The sequence below is a fragment of the Malaya genurostris genome, chromosome 3, assembly GCF_030247185.1.
Source record: "Malaya genurostris strain Urasoe2022 chromosome 3, Malgen_1.1, whole genome shotgun sequence".
Classification (NCBI taxonomy): domain Eukaryota; kingdom Metazoa; phylum Arthropoda; class Insecta; order Diptera; family Culicidae; genus Malaya; species Malaya genurostris.
In genome coordinates, this window is record NC_080572.1 from 295,495,050 (window position 1) to 295,520,890 (window position 25,841).

General features: G+C 37.6%; 1 protein-coding gene across 3 annotated transcripts in view; it reads right to left on the bottom strand.

The window, feature by feature from the left end:
* LOC131438776 (RNA-binding protein Musashi homolog Rbp6) overlaps positions 1-25,841 on the bottom strand; it is a 1,824,137-nt gene that overhangs the window by 1,603,775 nt on the left and 194,521 nt on the right. For all 3 annotated transcript variants that reach the window (XM_058609032.1, XM_058609031.1, XM_058609030.1), the window contains exon 2: positions 799-839. In XM_058609032.1, the coding sequence (XP_058465015.1) occupies positions 799-839 (41 nt within the window). The remainder of the gene's footprint in view (positions 1-798; positions 840-25,841) is intronic.

Genomic DNA, 25,841 nt, shown 5'->3' on the forward strand with positions numbered 1-25,841 from the left:
GGCGTTATGAGACGTTTTCGTGAAGCATTTAGCCGAAAATAAAAGATTTTATGGGCAAACAACTCGTGGATCTTATCCATCGTTATCCGTGAACATTTGGCTAAGAACGAAACAAAAACCATTCAGCAATCACCAAATTCACCGGATTTGGCTCCCTGCGACTTTTTTCCTATTCGCTCGACTCAAGAAACCGCTTCGTGGAACGCGCTGACACAAGTGTGTTGCAGTCGATGGAGAGTACTTTGAAGAGTACAATAACGATTTCGAAGAAAAATCTCCTATTCTTAATTTTCTGAATAAATTCTGGGAACTTTTTGATCAATGTACGGTAGCCAATAATCATTTTGATTCTTTGAAACTTTGGTAAGTATCAAGTATATTGATTCCATGGCCCAGACATATTTTCAATTAGGATCACAGCCAACTACTTTCGCAGTCGAAACAACATTAAAACTTGTTTTGAATACAAAAACAACAAACGAACGAATATAATATTTTCAGCAAAAAAATCAAGGGTCGGATGAAATCTATAATTAATTGTGTTAAGAAAAATTCAAGCCAGTTTTTGAAACACATGATTTCATTTCATCAAGTGTGAATTTACTGAATTTGTACCGCAAGATAATCTGGCATCGCTGCCACCGATGTCCCGGACGTCACTTCAGCTCCGCTTTGTTAATCCTAATGAATATGAATCCCGCAAAAACCTCGACCATTTTCGGTTGACACCAAGACTAATTCTAGGTTGTCCCACCAGTCGTTGCTTCTCCTTCTTCTTCTTCATCACCCTGAACCTACCTGGACTTGTCTGCCAACTGAGTCCACCGATGAACATTTTTCTGCAAATGAAAGAGAAGAAAATCGATTAAAACATGTCGACTATTTAGAGCGGGATTTTCAACTGAGACGAGCTTCGTCCCAACACCTCCTCCCCCTCCCTTCAGACGTCCGGGTCGAGTTGTGTCAGTCTAATTACGCATATTGCTCGTCGAGTTATTCATGAGTCTTCTGCATTTCCAGTAACAAACATGGCGAAAAGCGGGACTGGTCTTCTTTTCAATAAAAATTCATTAAAACCTGGACAAACCAAGTGTCTGTGTGTTTGTCCTTGTGCGGAGGCGGAAGAATATCTAATGCTCCGGCGCCCACCCACCAACGAGCAGCAGTGTCGGAATGTAATGTATTCCAAACAGTGAAGTAAACACAGCTGTCTCCTAAATCCTTTTGCGAAAGGAACCCAAACGCAACCCATCCGACACTACGACGGTCCAACGGTAGTGGGTGCTATGAGTGCCGCAATGAACTTGGCAAGGGACACTTTTTTTGTGCCCAACACTTCTGTTTTTTTTTTTTGCACGTCTGCTCGTCCGAAGCAGTGTCACTACGCTCCGCTCTAGAGAAACTTTGTGTACAATTTCATTTATGAATTATAAACGATCATGTTATGTATCGCTGAAACGTGTGCATTTTATAAATGATGCGACTGCTTGGTTGGACGGTTAGACGGACCTCGTAGCGGCTCTATCCGATAGACGATAGACGATAGACCGTGAGGGTGGAAGGTTTCATCAGCCACTTCAGCTTGACGAGTGGTGACCAGCGCGCAAACGAGGACCCGTTCCGGGAATCGGACGCCATGTACCGGAGTCATTACAGCCGGAACGCTAAAACCAGGATAATACAGATGATGTGGATGGGAATGAAGGAACTGCCCGAACCGGTGTCATCACCTGCTGACTGCTGCTGCTGCTTCTGCTGATGCTGATGCTGTCGACAACGCCGCCGGATGACAGAATGAACATTCGGCGAGAAACCAAGCGGGGGAATGGGAAATGAGCCAGTTTATACGGCTCAACACTCGACTAAAGGAGCACACTTGGTGGGCGTGATAAGCGGGGTTAAGCAGGAGTTGAGATATACCGTACCGTTGTCTTACCAGGCCTGCCCCTGAACCAACCGGGTAACGGGGTGGAGGTGAGGGTGTATGTGTATGAGCATTATTTACTGGGTGCTTTGACAAAAAAAAACTGCTTGCATTTTGTAAAGATTTGCGGTTTGGTCGTCGAGGCATTTTGTTTGCAACACAGTTCGAGGAAGTGCAGTTGAAAGTGAGCTGGGATTTCGACTTTGTCCAGTACAGGGCCGTAGAAATCATTTGAATTTTCGAAGAAGGCGATTTTCGGGTCATCTAGCGATTAGGGTTTATTTGGATATAATCTCCGGCTCTTCTAGAGAGAAACATAGCTATGTACTGTTTCTTGCTACAAGTGACTCACTCGGTCAGAACAATCGTAGAAAACAAATGTATTTTTAAGTGAATATTGAAAATTAAAAATGATTTGAAAATGTTAAACTTGTAATATATCACTAGACAAGGAGTGTCCTAATACTCGAAATCATATCATTTGCTTCCTAGTTTTTTTCAGTTCGAAGATTTTCTACGAAATTTGTATCGTCATTTTATACTAAAGCTTAAACCTTTTAACACAATTCACCCTATAATTTCGGAACCGATAGTAGGATCGTGGCCTCCATTTTCGGTACTTCCGGAAGCTTTAACCGAGGGCCGTTATAGTCAACGCCAATTCGTTGGGCCATCAACTGACAAGATCTATATACATTAGAACAGTTTCATTGAATTTGTACAGGCATCGCCACAGTTTGAATTTTTTAGCAGACTCCACCCTATACTACCGGAAGTCGGATCCGAGATGAATATTACAACAAACCATGTGACCTTACAATTGTATCAAAGTTTGCAAAAATCGATTTTAGAGTTGTCCTAGAAAATCTAGTTTTTCGATGTTTTGCACGTTTTTCTCGGCCCATCCTGAATCTGAAATCTATTCTCGATCAAATTCAATAGCAGACTATGGAACCATGAAACCTTCATTTCAATCGAAGGATGCGAAAATTGTTCCATAAAGTGTCGGAAAAATGTAATACACTTTTTCCAATTTTTTACTCATTTTACTTTGATACTCCGGAACCAAAAATTGGACTAGGATAAAATTCAATAGCATGAATTTGAAACTATGACACTTTTTATTTGAATCAATGTATGCGAAAATTGTTCCAAAAAAAAATCCCGAAAATATCGAATTTACTTTTCCTCCTCTTTTTACTCATTTCACCACGATACTCCGGAACCGGAGGTCGGATCTGAAGGGTGATTTTTCAAAAGGTATAGGATTTGATTTAAATAAAAGCACAAAAAAAATTGAAAATTAATGAAATCTGGAATCGATAAAACGATCAACATAATTTAATGTTTGAAGAGAATTTCTTGCAAATGTTGGCCGCGGCTCCGCTTTAGATGGCCCACTCTCTCCAACATATCGGCCGGTATTCCACGAATCAATGCTTCAATATTGGCTTCCAGTGCGTCAATCGTTGCTAGTTTATCCTTGCAGACATGATCCTTAACATGGCCCCACAAGAAATAGTCCAAAGGCGATAAATCGCACGATCTAGGCGGCCAATTGACGAGCCCAAAACGTGAGATAAACCATTCACCGAAGGTGGCTCTTAATTTGGTGCCGTGTGGTATGTGGCACCGTCCTGTTGGAACCACATGTCAGGATTGTCCAATTCTTTCAAGCGCTCACCATTCACCCTAACGTTCTGCCCATCGTCGCCTTTGAAGAAATACGGCCCGATGACGCCACCGGCCCATGAATATAGTGTTATATACCAATCGATTCAGCTCGAAAAACTGAAAAAATGTTAGTGTGTATGTGTGTGCCAGTATGTGTGTTGTCAACCCAGAGGTCGAGATCGCAGAGATGGCTGGACCGATTTTGATCTAACTAGTCGCGAATGAAAGCCCTTAACGATATTGAATGGTTTTGAGATCTGATGTTTACTTTTTGAGTTATACGAAGTTTTATGTCAAAATTTTCAGTTTTTTGATAATATCTGTCACAATTGACTTTGAAAACACAATATTATTTTAGACTTAGATTCCGCACGGTAATAGCTATCCAACAAGCCATAGACTATCAAGATCCGTCCATTTTTAACGGAGATATCGATATTATTGTGTAAGCGACTTTTCGCCTTATTTCAGTAGTAAGAATTTTACGCGTTTGATGATAAAGCGATGTTTCGGAGTAAAGTGAAACACGATTTGTTATACTGTAACATAAAATTGTTTCTAAGTACCAAAAAGGCTGTGTACAGCATCCTTTTTCGTGACATTTTGCCTCGGACAGATTTTAGCACGGTTCGTTTTTGGCAACATAATCGTTGGAATATGACATATGTTAACCAGATGATGGCAGAATTTTCAAGTTGAAAGCAGTTCCATAATTATATTTATTTCAACTACTTACAGCAATAAATGCTGGAAGAACATAACACCGATGTACCATTCGAATCAGTTCGTCGAGATCAGCAAATGCGTGTTTAATAAATAATTTCACTTAATTTTCTCGGAAATGACTCAACCGTGTTCTGCAAACTCAGATTCATATGAAAAGTCGTATGCCCCCAAACAAGCCTCCTGAATTACGTTTGGATCCGACTTTTGGTTCCGGAACTACCGGATGATATGTGAAACGAAATTAAAATAGTCTTAATCATTTTTCTCGTAGATGGCTGAACCAACCTAAGATTCAAATGAAATCTAGGAACCATGAAAGATTATAATGAAAGGTCTTGAGATCCTATAAAACATCTCGCAACTTCCGGTTTAAGTGATTCATGGTGATTAATATAAATATGTCCTTTCCACATAAATTTATCAGATTTATCGGGTTTGTAGATTTGGATAGTCGATAACCAAATAAACTTATTTCAGTTTTGGCGGTATTCAGTTTTCGATTTGGAAGATAACCAAAAATTCAATTCGCACTACGATTTCTCAAAGATGTCTACACTAATTTTCAAACAGTGTAAATCAAATGTAAACTATACAGCTCCTGAGATAGATTTAACAGACTTCGGCTACACCGATTTCAGAATTCCGGTTCCAGTATCGAATAATTTTTCAAAGCTCAATTATTTTCTTTAAAAGGCTAAACCGAACTTCAAACATAAATTCAAATAAAAAAACATATGGTACCATTCAAAATTGGTGAATTTTATCCGATGCCAGCCTCCGATTATGGAATTACAGGGTGATGGGTTTTTTAAATTCAAAACGATATAGAAGATGACAATACCAAAAAGCTTCAAAGTTGAAATCAAAGCTATTGCAATTTATTCGTCTTCGCCAGCGCCCATTCATGGTTAAATTATAGAATAAAACTGAACAAGACACGATTCACGTGTCATCTATCAAAAACCGTGTTGCCAAAAAGATACCAGCAAAAAAATCATCCTTTAGACAAAATTAAACCGCAGTCCATAGAACCATGTGACCCATTTTTTTAATCCAGGTATGCAGAAATTGTTTCATTATTTTCCGAGATTACCAACTGAATCTTTTTCCCAATCGTCCACTTTTTACCTCGTTATTCTGGAACAGATCTGGAGTCAGATCCGGATAAAATTTCATAGCAGACTATGGCAATACGGGCACCCCCTTTTATTTGAATTTAACGGTGTGAAAAATAGTCCAACGGTCCCTAAAAACGAAAAGTTAGTGTACTCTTGTTCAAATTCCACTGCACAGTTTATCACATGACTCCGGAACCTTGAATGATTAGATTACAGGACAAAAAGGACTTTCATTTATGGCTAAGTTCATTGAAATCTGTTGAGCGGTTTAAGAGAAAATCGCTTATATTTCCATTTTTATAACTTTTTACTCCAAATAACACAGATGATTTCATGCAAATGCTGGCCGTAGCTCCGCTTTAGATCCAATTTTGAAACACTCTCTACAACATAACATATCGGCCGGTATTTCACGGATAATGTCACGGGAACACAATCCACACCAAACAGTGACTTTATTGGGATGCGTTGGTAGCTTGGTTGCAATGCTTCTGGCTGGTCTTCACTCGAGATGCGGCAATTTTGCTTGTTGACGTTTCCATTCAACCAGAAATGAGTTTCGTTGCTGAACACAATTTTTCAATGAAAAACTGGATCTTCCTTCAATTTTGCCAGCGACCATTCATGATTAAATAATAGACCAACGATTCATGATTAAATTATAGACCAAACTGAACAAATTTGTCAATGACGCCGGGCACGATTCACACGTGATCTGTCAAAAGCAGTGTTGCCAAAACGTTACCAGCAAAAAAATCACCGTTCACATGCACCTACACAGAAATTTGCAGATCTCGACAAACTGAAGCAACTCACACACCATACTTGGCCCACCGAATCTAGGTTACGAAGACTATTTTCAAAATGATTGCATAGTATTTCTTTAAGAGAAAGGCAAAATTTTGATTACGATTAATTATAATCATCAGAACGAATACGATAAACGAAGGTGGTATTCGGTGTGATATTCAAAAACTATTAAATTCAGTTTCTCTCCAAACTGTGTTCACACTAGAGGTGAGCAATACATTTGTGGACGGTTCAAAAGAACTAGTTCTTCTAGACGAATGAGTAAGCAACAGTTATATGCTTTCGTATGGTTTTTGCATAAACATTCAATATTTCTGAAGAACTAAAGAACGATTCAGGAGAGTTATTTCTTATCAAGTTCTGAACGGTTCTTTAGAATGAATTGTTTTTCACAAACTATACACATAAATTATAGGATTCAGCTGTTCAAATTTCAATAAGTGATTTTTAAATAAAAATTACGTTTAATCACAGCGATATCTAGCGGTTGTAGATTAAAACTGCTCGTCAGTTCGGCTGTTCAAAACTGGACAAAAGATGCAAAAATTACTGAACGAAGTTTAGTGGGTAGAGCATCTCCACGATGAGCAGAAAGTTGTAGGATCAATTGCTCTCTTTACCGGCTAGTATTTTGTTATTTTTTTCGAATCATCTCTTACTTCATTACTCATAGAAAACGAGACACTTTCCCACTCGTCACTTACTCTTCTTGTCCCGATTCAAAAGTTGTGTTTCACAGTGATTACAGAACCTTTTTAAATGGTCGTTACTAGTCGTAGTAAGGACTATATCACATAGTCCCAATAGTTACCTAAAACATTGTCGAAAACACGAAATCAATCTAACAAATTGTCAAAGTCAGTGTGCGTCGGTCGTGAAAAATGGTCCCTCCCGTCAAAGCTTTTTGCGCATTGGTTTTTTATTATTTTTTAAGCAAAATTTACTAACATCAACAACGGAAACTAGTGAGTGCAGTGCTCCTGTTTCAAAAACACCTTCACCATCTAACCAAACAGCAACTGCAACCAATGTACAACAACGCTTCTACAATAACTAGCAACGAGATCAAGACTGCGGATAACAAGGAAAACGAAAAGAAGACGGAAATCAACAATGCCACCGATGCGTCAATGGACGACGAGATGAGCCACGAACAAAGTGCCCCTCAATCCTCGCAGGAGGGAAATGGAAGCTCCTCTCCACCTAGAAAAAGGATGACAACGAGATCGAATACAAAAAAATTTTTAGTTAAAAAATCGGCTCAATCGGCCACGTAAAGCTTGTACGCAAATAGGCCTGAATAAAAATGTCTTTTAAATAAAAAAAAAATTACTAACTTTGAACAGTTCCAGTAGAGAAAGCCAGCAATTATTTCGATCCAAGCATTGACTTTGTTAACGCGCTTCAATATGACAGATAGACGTCAGTAAGGTAGATGACGCTGAGTCAATTCAGTTTGACGTTAACCGTGTTCCTGTCAAAAGGTGTACGTTTTTTACTGAATTTTTTTTCTGGAAATTTTCTAAATTTTGTTGCGTATATTTGATTCCTGTGCATTGTAATGGCGGTCTGGTTAGTGCTTTCAAATATTTATTTCATGTCGAATCCAGTGATTATTGAGTGCTTTTGATTACGTGGAAAATATAATTATTTTTGCGTCTTGGAAATGGATTATCAGTGCGGAGCTGGACTGAACAAATAAAGTGGGACTTAATCGGACACATTCTTTTCGACGACATTCTAACGGATTCCATATTTTTTTCTTATCACTTTTAAAATTAGATTTACTGTAAATTAAATCAAAACGTTCATTATATGTAGAGAAACAATCAAATAGTTTTTAATAAAGAATCCGAAAACAATCTGTTCGAACACGATTTCATTTCTTTTGTGTTATCTTAAAATTTGACGCCCTGTTGTATTCGTTCTTCATTTGTGTGTAGTCGGATTTAGCCCCATAGGGAGACCGGTTTAGTCCTACGGTTCCTACATATTGTATTTTAGGTTGGTGACTTGGTACAAAAACTAATGCATGTTTTTCCTTGCCACAAATTGGGAATTGTAGTTCAAAGTTGAAGCTGCACAACTGGGTGGATAAATGGGATAAAAACCTAGGTATAACAAGTATTTTATTTTTTTATTTCCAAGAAGTGTCCGGTTTCGCCCCGCAGCTTCTGAAATTTTGAGTTTTGAGTTGGTCACTTCATCGCAACTTTTAGCGGAAACTAATGCACATTTTTCCAAACCACAAGTTAGGAATTGTAGCTGAAGATTGAAGCTATACAACGGTTTAAATAACTTAGGTAAAAATTTAGCCTCGGTCTCCCCTGTAGTAATCAATGTGAATATGTGTAGTGTAAGGAGTGTATCGAAAATCCGCATACATTTGTGTTGTACGCATGTATTTGTGATGGTTTTTATGCTCAGATCACAGCATGCTGTGCGTTTGGCTGTCAGCTTTCGTTTGTTTATGTGTGCGGTTGAAATTCTGAGTTTTCAAAACGTCGCGTATTGAAAAGGAAGTGAAAATGAAGTGGCTAAGTGAGAAGGGTATTACTATGCAAAAATTGGCGAAGCGGATTAAAATTCATCATGACAGTGTTAAAACGATCATTATTGAGTTTGGGGAACACTATTATTTGGATGAGCTACCAGGAAGAGACAGAAAACCCGGTTCTTCTAACCCGAAACTGGACCAGAAAGTGGTATCACTAATCATGAAGAACAAATCAATGTCATGACGATCCAGCATATTAAGAGGCGAAATCACCTGAAGACCTATAAGAAGCAGAAATCTCGAAACAAAGTGTAGAACAGAAGAAGCGAGCAGAAACATGGGCCCGGAAATTGTATTCGCGTCTTTTGCAGTGTCCGGATGCATGAGTTTTAATGGGTGATGAGACTTATGTAAAGGAGAACTCAAAAACCCTTCCAGGTCCACAATACTTTGCTGTCGTCGTTGGGAAGGATGTGAGCGATGCGGACAGGTCGATTCAACTGAAGGAGTTTATTCGAAAGGTACTGGTATGGCAAGCAATATGTTCCTGTGGTTTGAAGTCAACCATTTTTTACACTACCTGAACAATAAATGCAGGAATCTATCGATCTGAGGGTATCCAGCAGAGATTGCTGCCTTTATATAAGAAGCATTGTACACCTTCATTATATTGGCCGGATTTGGCGTCGGCTCACTATGCCAAAACCACTCTCAGAAAAGGGTATAAATTTCGTTGAGAAAAATATCGATCCACCAAATTGCCCTCAGTTTCGACCCATCGAACGTTACTGGGCAATCGTGAAGAAGGTCTACAAGAAGACTGGTAAGACATGCAGCAGTTCAAAAGAATGCGTCAAAAACATGCGATACAACACTGGTTCGGAACTTGATGAAGAGCGTTCGATCAAAAGTTCGAAAAGTCGTGAAGAAATAACTTAAAATTCATCCGGTTTTCATTATGCTCAAGTTTAATCTCGTACAATAAAGGATCAATTTTTAGTTTGAATAGAATATCGTTTTTTATCATAATTTGAAAGAAAAAAATTGTGGATAGCTTATTTTCGATACATTCCTTATTCTCAACTAAACTTCGAATTTATTGTCAGGTGGATTTTTCGATAAAATTTGATTTTAAATGGAAAAATAGTAAAAAAAACTTAGCCTATAACGTACTGCCCTCAGTCCTTGCGGAATCCTAGACACGCACTTATTCAAATAACCAACCCCCAGCCATATAAGGAAGAGAGTTATGAGTCATCGTCCTTCCGTTAAGTAAGTGAAGCATCAACATTTCCTCTCTCCCTTATTATTTATCGTACTTTGTGAACAATGAAGATGGCAACGACAACAATTATGTTCAATTTGAGTATTAATTCCGAATATCTAATACATTAGTGTGCAATCAGTTAAGATCATCGTCAAAACTCAACTTTTTCAAAAGTTAAAAAAAAGTGTTCAAAAATAGAGGAGGAGACCCCCCAAAAGTGCCACATTTCGGTCTACGTGATTTACGAATGTGGCACTTATGGGGGGTCTCCTCCTAATCTGTACTTAATAGCTTGTGACATATCATGCCTCATCAAATGGTCCCATCAAATGCCGAACTTGATCTTAGCGCCGTGAAGGTTCGTTTCACCTGTCGACATGATAATATGTCCGGCAAATCTTCTACGGTTTGCCTTGAAATTCATATCGTAGTTGGTAAAATTATAATTCATACAGTTTACTAATCATTAAATACCAAACAAATATAAATCGTCAACGATGTCCCATACAAATTGCCACACATTCTGCACCGGAGAAGAAAACTCTCACCCGCTCTCGTGACACCAGTTAACGGTTGATTTATTTTGACATTTATGCTCACGCTCATCCGCACTGACTAAATGGGGCACATTATCGTTTCGAAGATTGACTTCTCAGATATATCGCCACGTTTTCCAGCCGTAACACAGTGACACGAACAAGTCTGTTCCCGTAGGCCCAGACAGCAGCAGGTTATGAGAGGAAAATGGTGAAAAAAAACACCATAAACATATGTCATTTTTGTTTCGTTCCGACAAATGTGAGAACAGATTCGTTACTTCACGCAGAGCGGATGTACGTGAAAAAGCGAACGTTCTTCAAAGCTAGTGCATCCACACGTGGCAGTCTGTCTTCGTTCACTTTCTCTTTCCATTGTTACGACTCCGATGTACATTTTTTCCATTGAATTTGTCAAATATCATCTATCTATCAATCAGACTATTACTATCTAGGCGAACAGTTTATGACTTTCAAAATCTGCTTGATATTAAACAACTGGTTGAACCTCAGGTTCATGCCGATGAAGATGTGCAGAAATCGTTAGAAACATGTTTGACTGATTTTCAGAAGGAAATTTTTCATTCATCACCGTTCACCAGCCGTCAGCTCACCGAAGAAATCGGTCCCAGCGCGAGCAAACTCATCTCGCTGTCAGTCCCCGCAAAGTCTCTGAAATAGAACATACCCTAATGCAACTTTAATAAGAAACCCGTTCACAATAACGTTCGCAAACGTTGTAGTTATGTATGCTTGTATATAGCGAATGTGCAGACAGGAGGGCTTTGGGCTGTCTGGCTTGACTTGAACCTTCAGCCTGACATATTTCACCGAACCGCGTTCCGTCGTCCGTCGGTCCGTCCTTCCTTCCGTCACCTGTATGGTATGCTTGTTTTTTTTTATTCCTGTAACCGAATGTCAACATTTCCGCTACCAGTTCTCCTAGTGCACGTCGTCGTGCTTTGAACTCGTCAGTCATCCCCATAAACCGTTCCAAGAGGCCTCGGTAAATAGCACGGTACAATCCACCGCATACCCATCGGACTTGCCCGCAAATCTTCAACTTCCTTCTTTCTGTATGCCACCACCAACACACAAACCCGACCCGGACCCGACGATTCTAAGCTGTATGTGGTTCGGAGCTGCATTCGGCTGACACTTTTTTGATGCATGCCTGCCTCAAAAGAGCGCTGCCTTGTGCGGCAGCAAGGCTTGAAACACGTCAGGCGAACCAACAGCAAAAGCCAACTGCCGGCGGCGGCAAATGGATATGTTCTGAACCTGCCAAAAAAAAAGAAAGAAAGAAAGAAGAGAAACAACAAGAAAAAGCGACTCGGGCTGACAATTACGGAAAGTTGTGAACCTTCACCTTCGAAAGTGGTAACCGGAGAAACGTGGTCTTAGCTCGTACACTGAATCGAACCGACAGAGAATTTCGCGTTCGGTCCAAAGGAACACTACTCAGACGTTTCAAACGTTTCGTTGAGTGTATGTGGAAAAAAATCTCAAAATATTCTGTGCAACTTTCATCAAATATCATCAAAACAAATCGCAAATTTGTTTTTTCTTAAATCTTTAATTTATACGGATTCATTTCACGATGTCAATTAACGTGAAAAAAAGTAACAACCGGAGATTATGCAATTATCCGAATAACCGAACTCTAAACGATGCACAACAACATAATTGGCATCTGGAACCGATTGGCTTCGACGAACCGACAGCCGGAGGACAGTTTGTTCGGTTCAGTGCAACAACGTGTGGAAGAAGCATAGGCATAGACATTTCGGTAGTGTGAGAGAATTTTCCGAGCACAATTCGACATTGCAATGCATTTGGAGCATTGCTTAAAATCAATAATGTGCATTAGTTCAGTCGGTGTTGAACAGTCGTTCGCACCGCACGCGTATAGCTCTTGGCTCCTGGAATTTTTTTCTGGCTACCTAGAGTTTCATTGATTCAAGGCTTCAGTCTTTTTCAAGGCTACCTGAATCACTAACTAAGTGATACAAAGAGTGATATTAGAGTGACTAAGTGATACAAAGAGTGATATTAGAGTGACTAAGAAATTAATCAGCCTTTTTTAAGGCTAGCTAGGAGTCTAATCGAAGACTAATTTAGCCTAGTTAATTTAATTTAAAATTTCATTAATTTCAAAAATGCCTGCGTCCAACCGGAAAGGCAACAAGCCTAAGGCTAAAAATAATTCAATACGGAATAAATCACAATCCGTTATTCAACATTTTTCTAATAACATTCACGATCTTATAGAATCTGAATGTAAAAATAAAAGACAACGGACGGATTTCCCTTCCGTTGATTCTATGCCATCTAACAATATTTACGAGATTCTTCCTGAATCCGATTGTAGCGACATAGAAGAAAATTCTTCAAAAATTCCCAAAATGGACGCTTGTCGTTCTGGGAAGAAACATCAATCTATGCCACCAGTGACGGTGATGATTTCCGACTTCAAAGCATTCCGTACTGAGCTTTCTACTTTTCTCCCGGAAGTAAAAGTCTCATTTCAAATCGGACGAAGAGGAGAATGTCGAGTCTTGGTGGATGGATTGGAAGATTACGAACGTCTTATTCGATATTTGTCCGAGAAACTTCATAAATTTTATTCATATGATATAAAATCAGACAGACCCTTCAAGGCTGTCTTGAAAGGATTATCAAATGATCAAAGTATTGATGAAATTAAAAATGAACTAAAAGAATTGCTTGGTTTTGCCCCTTCCCAAGTAATACTTATGAAAAAAAGAGCGAATGGTACTTCTAAACCACGCTCTGGAATTTCCCATGAACTTTACCTAATACACTTCAATCGAAGTGATGTAAACAATTTGAAAACTTTAGAAAATGTACGTTTCATTTCCCACATTAAAATTCATTGGGAACATTATAAACGGCATAATCGTATTGCAAACTTAACGCAATGTCGTCGTTGCCAAGGCTTCGGTCATGGAACCAAAAATTGTCATATGGATATACGGTGTTTGAATTGTGGTAAATCGCATTCGAAAGACGATTGTCCAACGAATGAAACCACTGATAAATTTTCATGTTCAAATTGCAATGGAAATCATAAATCCAATTATTTGAAATGTCCTGTCAGGGAAAAAATTTTAAACGCTCGTTCGCTTCGACAACAAGTCAAATCAACGACCTTAAATTTACAGAACATACCTGAAAATCAGAAAACCGTTACAAATGCCACGCCTAATTCGGCACTGATTTCTTCGAAACAAAAAACAGGTACGCCTGCCAATTCGTCTTCTAACGAAAACAATTCATTGACAGGTAGATCGACCTCGTCATCATCTTCTTCTAATGTCAGTTATGCTGGTATATTAGGTAGAAATCTATCACCTATTTCTTCTAATGTAAATAATCAAAACACAGGACCGCCTTGCAGTTCTTCTTCTAACGAAAACAATTTATTAATAGGTAGACCGGCCAAATCATCTTCTTCTAATGGCAGTCTACCTACAAATATTCCTTCAATGCCATTCGCTTCTTTAAATGAAGTCGATTTAGGCGATATAACTGAAAATAAAATGATCTACCTACAAGATCAACTTTTTCAAATGATCATCCAAATGAATTCAACTTCGTCACTTTTTGAAGCATTTCAAATCGGATGGAAATTTGCAAATAATATTATAATGAATTTAAAATTTAACAGTGATGTTAAATAATTATTTGAATATTTTAAATTGGAATGCTCGATCTTTGAAATCGAGTGAAGATGAATTTTATAATTTTCTCAAAGTTCACAAAATTCATATTGCCATTGTGACAGAAACTTTTCTTAAACCAAATGTAAAGTTGAAAAGTAATCCACATTATGTGGTTCATCGATTTGACAGGTTTACTGGAATTGGTGGTGGAGTTGCCATTTTTATCCAACGGCAAATTAAACATCGAATTTTACCTTCTTTCAATACTAAAGTTATTGAAAGCTTGGGAATCGAAGTTGAAACCATTCATGGAATTTATTTCATTGCTGGAGCATATTTGCCATTCCAATGCACCGGCGAACAATTAAATTTCTTTAAAGGCGATTTGCAAAAACTTACAAGATATCGATCGAAATTTTTCGTAATAGGGGACTTAAATGCTAAGCATGTCCAGTGGAATTGTAGGCAAAATAACAGTAATGGTAAAATACTTCATAATCAACTCTCAGCTGGTTACTTCACAGTTCTTCATCCCAGTAATCCTACTTGTTTCTCTTCCGTGAAAAACCCGTCTACAATTGATCTGGTTCTAACAGATCAAAGTCACATTTGTAGTGAACCGATTACTCATGCTGACTTTGACTCAGATCATCTTCCAGTAACATTCAGACTTTCCAACGAAGCTATAATTAATCCAATTAGTTCTATTTTCAACTATCATAGAGCTAATTGGTTGGATTACAGATCTCACATTGAAAATCATGTGGATCATGAAACTATTTTAGAAAATTCTGCGGACATCGACACAGCAATTGACAATTTGAATCATTATATTATCGAAGCTAGAAATCTTTCAGTTCCCAAAGCTCAAACTAAATTAAATTCTCCTATCATCGATGACAATCTTCAACTGCTCATTCGGTTGAAGAATGTTCGTCGACGACAATATCAACGTTCTCGTGATCCTGCTATGAAAAACATAGTTAAGGATTTACAAAAAGAAATTAAACATAGATTTACTCTTTTGCGAAATGAAAATTTCGCTAAAGAAGTTGAACAAATTAAACCATATTCTAAACCTTTCTGGAAACTTTCTAAGGTTCTTAAGAAACCTCAGAAACCAATTCCTGCTCTCAAGGAAGGAAATCAAATACTTCTTACAAATGGTGAAAAAGCTCAAAAACTTGCTCAGCAGTTCGAGAGTGTTCACAATTTTAATTTAAACGTTGTGAGTCCTATTGAAAATGAAGTCTCACTGAAATATGATCATATTTCAACCCAAGTGTTATCACACGATGACATTATTGAGACGAATTTTGATGAAATTAAATTAATTATTAGGAAACTCAAAAACATAAAGGCTCCTGGTAATGATGGAATTTTTAATATTCTTATTAAAAATCTTCCCGATGTTGCCTTGAGACTCCTGGTTAAAATTTTCAATTTTTTGTTTTTCATTAGCTTACTTCCCAAAAAGATGGAAAAACGCTAAAGTAATTCCTATCCTAAAACCTGATAAAAACCCAGCAGAAACATCAAGTTATCGCCCAATTAGCTTACTTTCTTCTATCAGTAAACTTTTTGAAAAAATTATCTTGTTGAGAATGATGACTCATATAAATGAGAATTCAATTTTTTTACCAGAGCAGTTTGGATTTCGTCATGAACATTCAACTACTCATCAGCTTGTCAGAGTAACGAACATGCTAAAATCAAATAAATCTTCTGGGTTATCCACTGGAGTTGCTCTTCTAGACATAGAAAAAGCATTCGACAGTGTTTGGCACAAAGGTTTAATAGCAAAAATGTCCGATTTCCAGTTTCCTATTTATTTGATCAAAATGATTCAAAATTATTTAACTGATCGTACTCTTCAGGTTAGCTATCAGAATTGTAAATCTGAATTGCTACCCGTACGAGCCGGTGTTCCGCAGGGTTCGAGCGTAGCTCCAATCTTGTATAATATTTTCACTTCTGATCTTCCAAATCTACCCGTTGGTTGTCAGAAATCGCTATTCTGTGACGACACAAGTCTGTTAGCCACAGGTAGAAATCTAAGAGTGATCTGCAGTCGCCTACAAAGAAGTTTAAATATTTTCAGTGATTATCTGTCAAAATGGAAAATTAAACCAAATGCAGCAAAAACGCAATTAATTATCTTTCCTCACAAGCCAAGAGCTTCTTTTCTTGAACCAAACAATAATCACATTCTTAAATTGAATGGCTTGGAATTGACATGGTCTGATCAAGCTAAATACTTAGGTTTAACGTATGACAAAAAACTCACTTTCAAGGATCACATTGAAGGAATCCAGGCAAAGTGTAATAAATATATTAAATGTTTATATCCTCTTATAAACAGAAATTCTAAGCTCTGTCTAAAAAACAAACTGTTAATTTATAAACAAATTTTCAGACCAGCCATGCTTTATGCGGTACCAATTTGGTCAAGTTGTTGTTCCACCAGGAAGAAAACGCTTCAAAGGATTCAGAATAAAATTCTGAAAATGATTCTGAAGCGTCCTCCCTGGTTTAGTACAAATGAGTTACACAGACTCACAAATATAGAACCATTAGATGTAATGTCACATAATATTATAAGCAAATTCCGACAAAAATCGATGCAATCTTCAATTGAATCGATTCGCTCTCTGTATTAGTTAGTAAGTTAGTATATAAGTTCCTTTTCCCCATTACACAATACAAGTAGGTTTAGAATTTTCCCTACACAATAATCTCAGAATTGCGGAAGCAAATAATGTCTTCATGGTAATAACCAAATCATATATATATATATATATATATATATATATATATATATATATATATATATATATATATATATATATATATATATATATATATATATATATATATATATATATATATATATATATATATATATATATATATATATATATAACAGGGCTGAAAAGTCACCACTTGTGGCTGAACACCCAATTTAAATCTTAATAATTTAATTTTAACTCATATTCCAATGAATAGTTATTTAAAAAAAAAAAAAAAAAAAATGTGCATTAGTAAATGCAAGGGGGCGTCCCGTATATACCGGAATATAGCGAGGAACTGTTTTTCGCAAACTTTTTTTTATATGCTATTGATAAAATTAGGAAAGAGGTTGATTCGAAACGGTAATAATAGAGTGAATCTGAAGAAGCGGTTATAAAGTTTCTTTAACTGTCCAAAACTCTTCACTATTTCGAGCTTATTGAACCCGTTGCCAAAAAATTTGGTCCGAGAGGAACCCACAATTAAAAAATAAAACATTCAACGGATGATTCCCTATGTATCTAGAAAGAATTGCCGAAATCGCATAGAATATAAATTGCAATTTACGTAAATAAATAGTCACATATTTTGGATGGGAGTGGAACATCGAAGCAAAAAGTTGTATGTCAGATCGTTTTCTCATCTCATCCAAGTCAGTCGATAAAACAAAACCGCTTACGTTCGGGACAGAAGAAACCAAGTACAGTATTGTGTAGTGAACAATAGAACGACCTCGAAATGAGTGAACCAAACGAACAAAAGCTACCGCCGACACGAAAGAATACAATTGTTGTTGACTTCAGGCAGTGCAAAATTCGACCTTCGATACGAGCAAATGCATCTTGACATTAAACGTGTGCATTTACTTCAATGCAATAAGACCAATAATGTTGTTTATATCTAATTCTATAAAGATTTTGATGCAATTCAATTCGCTAAAGACAATAATAATGTGCAATATGTGGAGCATGAAAATATCAAGTACAACATTCCAGTATATATGGAAGATTGTGCTATAGAAGTGCGTGTGCATGATCTTCCCTCAAGCGTCATCGATTCTTATATTCGCAAAACCATGTCCTAATACGGAGAGATTCTCTCTATCGAAAGAGAAAAGTGGAAGAATTTTTTCCCCGGTATTCCAAATGGCGTACGTTTGTTACGCATGCGCTTGAGGAGGCCTATACCTTCTTATGTGATTTTCAGTCAAGATACAAGGATTCCGTGCAAATCACTTGTTACCTATGACAATCAGATGGCCACATGTCAATATTGCCAAAAAGCTGTTCACTACGGTAAGCCATGTGATAAACCAGACAAGGAGACAACTATACCAAAGGACAACGGTGCTTCCTTCACATCAACCCCAAGCAACCCCAGTACACCTGTGACAGTCACCAACAACAGGGAAGTATCCCCTTCAACGAAACCATCCAACGTAACCCCTATAGAAAAAAGTACACCAGCTGCAGTTAACAGCTTACCATCCAACCAACCAGCAACTGCAAACAATGTACAACAAGGCGCATCTACAGCAACTAGCAACGAAATCAACAACAATACCACGGCAATGGATGACGAGACGAACCATGAACAAACTGCCCTCAACCCTCGCAGGAGGAAAATGGAAGCTCCTAGGGAGAGCCTAGAAAAAGGATGACAACGAGATCCAATACAAAATAAAAATTATCTAAAAACTCAGCTAAATCGGCCACGTAAAGCTTGTACGCAAATAGGCCTGAATAAAATATCTTTAAAATAAAAAAAAACCTTTTCCACAACTCCACGATCATCATAAATAAAATAAACAGTGTCCACAGTTCCAATTCTTGGCGAATGCATCTTCGAATAGCAACTTCGAGCGCTATATCACATAAAAAAATAAAAGTATATGTCATCAACCAAAGTAAAATTGAACAGTAGATTTGGAACTCAGTATTTTCAAACGTTAAGAATCCAAGATGTATGATTCCTCAAACCAATAACTCCGGAATTGGAACTCAGATCTAAATAAAGCTCAACGCACTTCAGTTCATCTAAATCTCGGTTTGAGCAAAAAGGTCTATCCATCCCTGTGAAATCGATGGAAAGTTCTACTTCCGACCATTTTGACCGCAACTTTCAAGGATTCTGGAACCGAATATCGAGAGATCATAACATCAATGTTTTTATCAATGAATTTGTCATCTTTCTTTAGTCAAAACTCAAAAAAAAAAATTATACATTATACTCAACGACTCGTAAGTTGGGAACTGGAACTCTGATTCACAGAAATTGCAACGGAAAGGTAACGTTCTTGCCTTTCTCAAAAGAAAGGACTTTTGATCGCAGACCCTAATGTTACCATTCGACCTAAACTCATGGATGGCTAAACCCATTTAATTTTTTTGCATTGTTCAAAAGCTGTTATAAGATCTCATTGATTAAGTTCGAACGACTAATGGCGAGTGCTGCTGGTCCCGGAGATATAATGGTATAAGTGACACAACCGACAAACTTAAGGGCTGAAGACGCGCAAAGGGAATTGAGCGAGCCACGTGGTCGATTTAAAACTCAACACGTGACCCTCTGTCCTCAGACCTTAATACTTTTTTATCCGGTCAATTTTCTCAGAGATGACTAGACCGATTTAAATATTCTTGAGCTCGTTTGATTCCGTAATTAATCAAGCTAGGAAAGATCATCGATTTAACCAGCAAACCGCAATGTTTTCCATCCGCTCAATTTTCTCAGAAATGGATCTGAAAATTCTAATCATCTTCTATAAAATCAGTAATCAAGTTCGAAGATTAAATGGCGCATACTTTCAGTACTCATATTGTATATCATAAAAGCCACTTACAGTTATCTGTCAATTCTATCGAAGACGAATCATAGACTTCATAGAAAACTACTATTAAGTTGTTGTATGAAGTGTTGACGTTATCTAATTTATAAAAAAAATGAGTTTATTTACGCTATGAGTTCAGATTGAACCAAAGAAAAGTTGTTCGAGGGCATTATCAGAGCAGTTTTCCTTAGTTGTAGTCAGTGCTGGGTAAATCACGATCAGAAAAGTTAATTTCATTATTACTCGTGAAACAATCAGTTCAAGAGATTTTCTAAAAAAAACTTTTAGAAATCACTTTTCATTCATGAAACAAGCATCCAACAAAACTTTGAACCTTGAAGTTCACAAGTGATTTTTCGTGCCAGCGAAACTTGATGACGAATTTTCACCCACAGAAATATTGTTAAAGATATAATCGAAACGGAGAAGAGTCTCCGATGATATTTCGCTGTTGAATTTCCACTACGTTTCAGTTCGACACCTTGATTCGTGCAAGATTTAATTATTATAATTTCATTAGTGAAAAAATCTCTACTGAATAAATTCGCAATTGAATTGAAACTGAGAAATAATGACTGCAATATTTTCGATGCACGTAGGCTGGCCAATATGAAGAGAAATATTTTTTTCCACATTTCAAATATTGATTGTAGCAACGAATGGCTGTTCTTTTATTGTCAGCTGCACTGCACTATTTAGATTAGATTCAATAAAACGCTATTTAGCCTGATGTTTATCTATAGAAGTAACAGAAGCACAGCATTGTCAGCATGTCTTGAACACACAGCAGGCGTGATGCGTTTAAATTGGCGTAGCAATAACCTGCGCTCCTGTTACTATTTAAGCTAAATTGGATAATATATTTTAATCAATTACATAACATGCTTTGTGGTTGGTTTTTTATTATTGTTATTATTATCATTATAACTATTATCAAACATAGCACTTGCTGCTTTTATTGATGATCTTACTCCACCACCACGGTATTGCTGAATAAATTTCGAATACATCGCCACTATTGATCCACTTATCAATTAACCTACGCGCACTTTTCACAGAGGCTCAGGTTTTGTTCAACGGCGAATTTATTCATCATGTATTCTGCAAAGGGTTAAGATATAACAGCTATAAAAAAAAATTCTCTCTCAAAAATCTTCTGTTCGATAATCATATCAGATATATTCAATGTGCGATCTTTTTTCTTAAACATGATCGAGGAGAATGCTCGCTATTGAACTTTTCACAACTGATTTTATGCCACGTGAAATCAGTTTCAGTGAGAATCGCGTTTGCAAAAAAAATAGTACTAAACTTTCCTGCAGTGAGTTTTTGCCTTTCTCATATAGAAAAGTTATGCAATCACTGTGAAAACCAACTTTATAACCGACGCCCGGAGGGCCGAAAGTTATATACCATTCGACTTAGCTCGACGAATTGAGCAAATGTCTGTGAATTTTACCCGGATCGGACTTCTGGAGAAACGGAGTAAAATGTGCAAAAAAATGAAGGAAAAGTGCACTTTATTTTCTCAGAGACCGCTCAATTGATTTTCTTGAACAAAGATTCAAATTAAAGGTCTTATGGTCCCATAGATATATTGAATTTCATCTGGATCCGACTTCCGGTTCGAGAGTTACGGGGTAAAATGTGCAAAATGAACTAAAAACATTTCATCGATTTTTTTTGCAGACCGCTCATCAAATTTGCACCAGCGTAGGTTCAAATGAAAGGCTTTACAACTCCATATAATCATACCAAGTTTCTTCTGAATACGACTTCCAGTTCCGGAATTACGAACTGATAGGTATAAAAATTTCATTTTCGGGGGCGTGTTTTTTTACATGACACGGGAAAATTTCATCAAACACATTCAAATAGTCGTATAATTCTTGAATTGGACAGATTTAGTTAGTTGATGACCAACTCCATTGATTTTGGGTATACCGGATCTTCGTTTCAGATTCCGGAAGTATAAAAAAAGTGATCGTGTAATCCAAACCGGAAATCACTCCAATTTCTCAAAAGCAGATGAATCGATTTTCAGAAACTCAGATTCAATTTCCTGAATATAGTTTGGATCCCACATCCGATTCCGGAGATGTGGGGTAAAATGTGCAAAAAAATGTTAAAATAAGTTCTCCAACTTTTCTCAGAGAAAGCTGAACTGATTTTAACAAGCTTAGATTCAAATGAAAGGTCTTGTGATCTCATACTAAAATTCCCGAATTTTGTTTGGATTGGACTTCCGGTTCCGGAGTTATAGGTTAAATGTTCAAAAAATGGAAATAAGCGTACTAATTTTTCTCAAACATGGCGTGACCGATTTTTACAAACCAATGATTCTATACAAAACTTTTGAATTTCATCTGAATGCGACTTTCAATTTTGGAATTATAGGGTACAATGTGTTAAAAATTTTATACCATCAGGGGTCGTAACGAATTACTTTAAAAAAAAACTAAATCTACATCAAAACTGCTCCAATCGATAGTCATTATCAGTCGACGGCCAAACAAAGCGATTCCGGTTATTTCTTCAATAATCGAAGAAACTTATTTTGAAGAATACCACAGTATTATATATGATAGTATGATTGACATTAGGAAGGCATCAGAAGGATTAGGAAGGAAGAATCATTAGGAAGGAAGAACAGAAAACGATTCTACCGTTGTAAGAATGAATAATATAATTTCCGAAAAGTGAGAGCCGTTCGTTTATATTCTACTATAAACAATTCGTTCATTTGTACGCACACTACTCGAACACCTGTTTCTGGTGTTGTATTGATTCAGTAGTCGTTTGCCTATCTACGCGTACAGCAAACAATGACGGTGATAGTAATAGTTGCTCACGCCAGCGATGAAGTTTGTACTGTGATAAGATTTTTATGAGCACAAAAATAATATCAAATACGAAAATTCACCCAGAATTATGTCTACTATAATGAGTGAAGTGAAACCGATGAAATTGTTTCTCTGGTAAACCAATACATGCGGACAGACAGTGAACTGGTGCAACAAATGCTTTCAAGTGAACGCAGAAATGTGAGAAAGTGAAACAGATTTGTACGAAGCTACATGTTCTAATGAAAACTATTTCATAAGATAATATTTATTATTATGACAGAACGACCACTAATCTCAAATCGATACTGCCGTGTGACTCATAAGTTGGTTCTACTATCTATCGAAAACTCCGATAACAACAAAAACAACCCCATTCTGGTGCACAAAATGCAATTGCTATCGATGCCACTAAACCGTACCATAACAGCCATGCATTAATGATTGCTCAGAAGTGTCAATTCCGCCAGGTAACGGAGTCCCATTAAACCGCCACCAGTGCCGCAGTGGACCACAATAATCCCCGATAAAGGATGTTTCCACCACCAAGCAGTCCACGGTTGCACAGTGATATTAGAACGGATTTCTCCTACCTGACTAAACACAGACACACACACACAACGACACGGAGAGAAGAAGGTATCCTCCGACGTTGGTAGCATCGTCCGGCTTAAGCGGCTCTGTGTGTGTGTGTGCTAAAACAACGATCCTCACGGTAATCGATAGCAATGTGTACGGAATGGTGTGCGATGTGGTTTCCATTACAACAACCACTAGTAGTGACCAATCAGCCTCAGGGCTTTCTCGGACAGTAGAAACTTTATGTACCTACGGTTTTACTGCCACTTCCTAGGACTGCCGGTTGGTCGGACGAGGTCACAGACATCAGAAAGAAGCAAACATTAGAGTGAACAGGTGAACCAAAAAAAAAGAAGGTAAACTTTAACCGGACAACAACGTTTTCCTTCGGGGCGAAAATGCAGTGGGCGAGGAAACTGGAAGAAAAACAGCTACAGTGAAACAGAGAATCGCAACACTGGTTCTGCTGTCAGCAACGTTTTCGTATCTGCCGGGTGTTTCGCCTTTTTTTCGGTACATTTTTAATTCAGATTTGCATTCTGTTCGTGTTCATTGCCTAACAACACCTGTTGGATTACCTTAATGTTTAAGGAATCGAAATGTCAGGCAAACATTTTTCAGAATATTTGTTGCAAATACTAATAATTTGTATAATCTGATGGTTGGCTGCGCTAGAGCTAGGCAGGTAAATGCACTAATTTAATGTGAATCGTCTATAATTTAAAGCAGCATTAGTAGCTTGCACAACAAAATTGTTCATAATTAAATCTAAAGAATGAGGTTTTCTCTCACTTGATGCTTGATGCCGAGTCGTGGACTATGGAGACGTGGGGTGGTGCCAGAACAGGACCAAAATGTGGTGAGATAAACAATGGGGGCAATACATCCCACAGCCACTTGGATCGTGACCTGGGACAACACGAACGAGACAGTTGTGCTTATTTTTTCTGAATTGACGTCTAAAAATGCATATTAGCTACCGGACGACTCCACTAAGTGGTGAGCAACAGCAGACTAATTGAGTTCGTTTGGAAAAGTTTCCCGTTAAAATGGCCTCTGAATTGCTCTGGTGCGAATGCTTTCGACACGTTTGCTGGTTTATTTCGTTTAGTTATACCCGGCTCTAATCTGTTTGCGGTCGTTTTCCGCCGGGTTTCAAAGGCAATTATTAATATAACAGACAGAAGAATATAGTTCAACCACAGTGAAATGAGAAACAGAAAAAAAAGAAAAAACCTTTTTGTGAACAATTCTAGTATCAGTAATTAAAAAGACAAAACTTCTGTGACGCAGCAACAGGCACTATTGTAGTAAGCCCGCGCAATCAACTTGACGATGACCTTTCAAACCATCATCAAGCTTAGTAAGTAAGGGGACATGCAGTGACCCTAAAATAAATTCAACATGAATTTTAATTATTGAAGATATTAAGATATCGAAGCATCGTTCAGAAGAATTTCATGCCAAAAACAAGTTTCAAATGAGCCATCGCATCCGCCAGCATACAACAGTATAACATTTTCATGAAAACAGAACGTTGATGAAGCATTTCGAAGTTAGCAAAACATTCTTAAGTTTGCGCTAAGTTTTTTAAACAACATAGTGGATATACACACCGGTTCTATAGAAAAATTACGGGTGTGTAATGTCAGAGACATAACTGGATGACGTGAATACGAATAAAACTGGCACGATTTCTTTATACTTTTGAATTCGAATTGATAGCTGATCGATTGTGTGAATTGTGAAACTCGATTATCTCATTTCGGATTTGCATATTTCATTGAAAGAATCTATCAAGATGCTGTACAGGATTCATTTTTACCTTTTTGAAGGATCAAATTGTGGAAGTCTCTACGATATTTAGCACAATTCGGAACCATTTTCTCGAACGATTTTCGCACAGAGAAAAGTGCACGACGCAAACCAAATTATTTTGAATTTCACTTCACTGATGAGATTTACCTTCGATTTGCAAAGAAGTAATTTTAATAGTTCTTTAGATAACATTTAGAGCCATTAGAACGGCTGATTTTATATAATGTTGTCCACTTTTCGTTTTTCGTTTTCTTTCTCTCCAATGCAAACGACCAGAAGCTCTGTTGTATGATGCAATCGCCCTTGTTTGAGTTGAAACTAGCTTCGCGTACAAACCGCAACACATCCGCTCGCAGTGCCAAATGATGCGAAACTGGTTTAATGCGTCTTCTCGCCTTTACGACCGGAAAGCAAATGAGAACTACGACCTGAGCGTTTGAGGTTTTAAACCACGCAGAAGGTGCGCGCTCCGATGCCGCTGTTTGAATACGTCTTCTCGCCCCGACGTCTGCTTCCATTCAACGCACAAGAAGAAATGATCGATTTTCGACCACGGTTCCCCTTTTATAACGTTCAGTTGAAGGTATGTGCCTGACTACTCGTCAAAATCGTCGTCCTCGCGCGAAAAACCCAAGCAAAAGTAAAGAGTTTTCCGCGTTTTTTTTTTAATTTTGAGAAAATACGTTAATTTTTGAGTTTTTTGTGGTTATCTCACACTGTTCAAAATTCCTGATCATATTTTT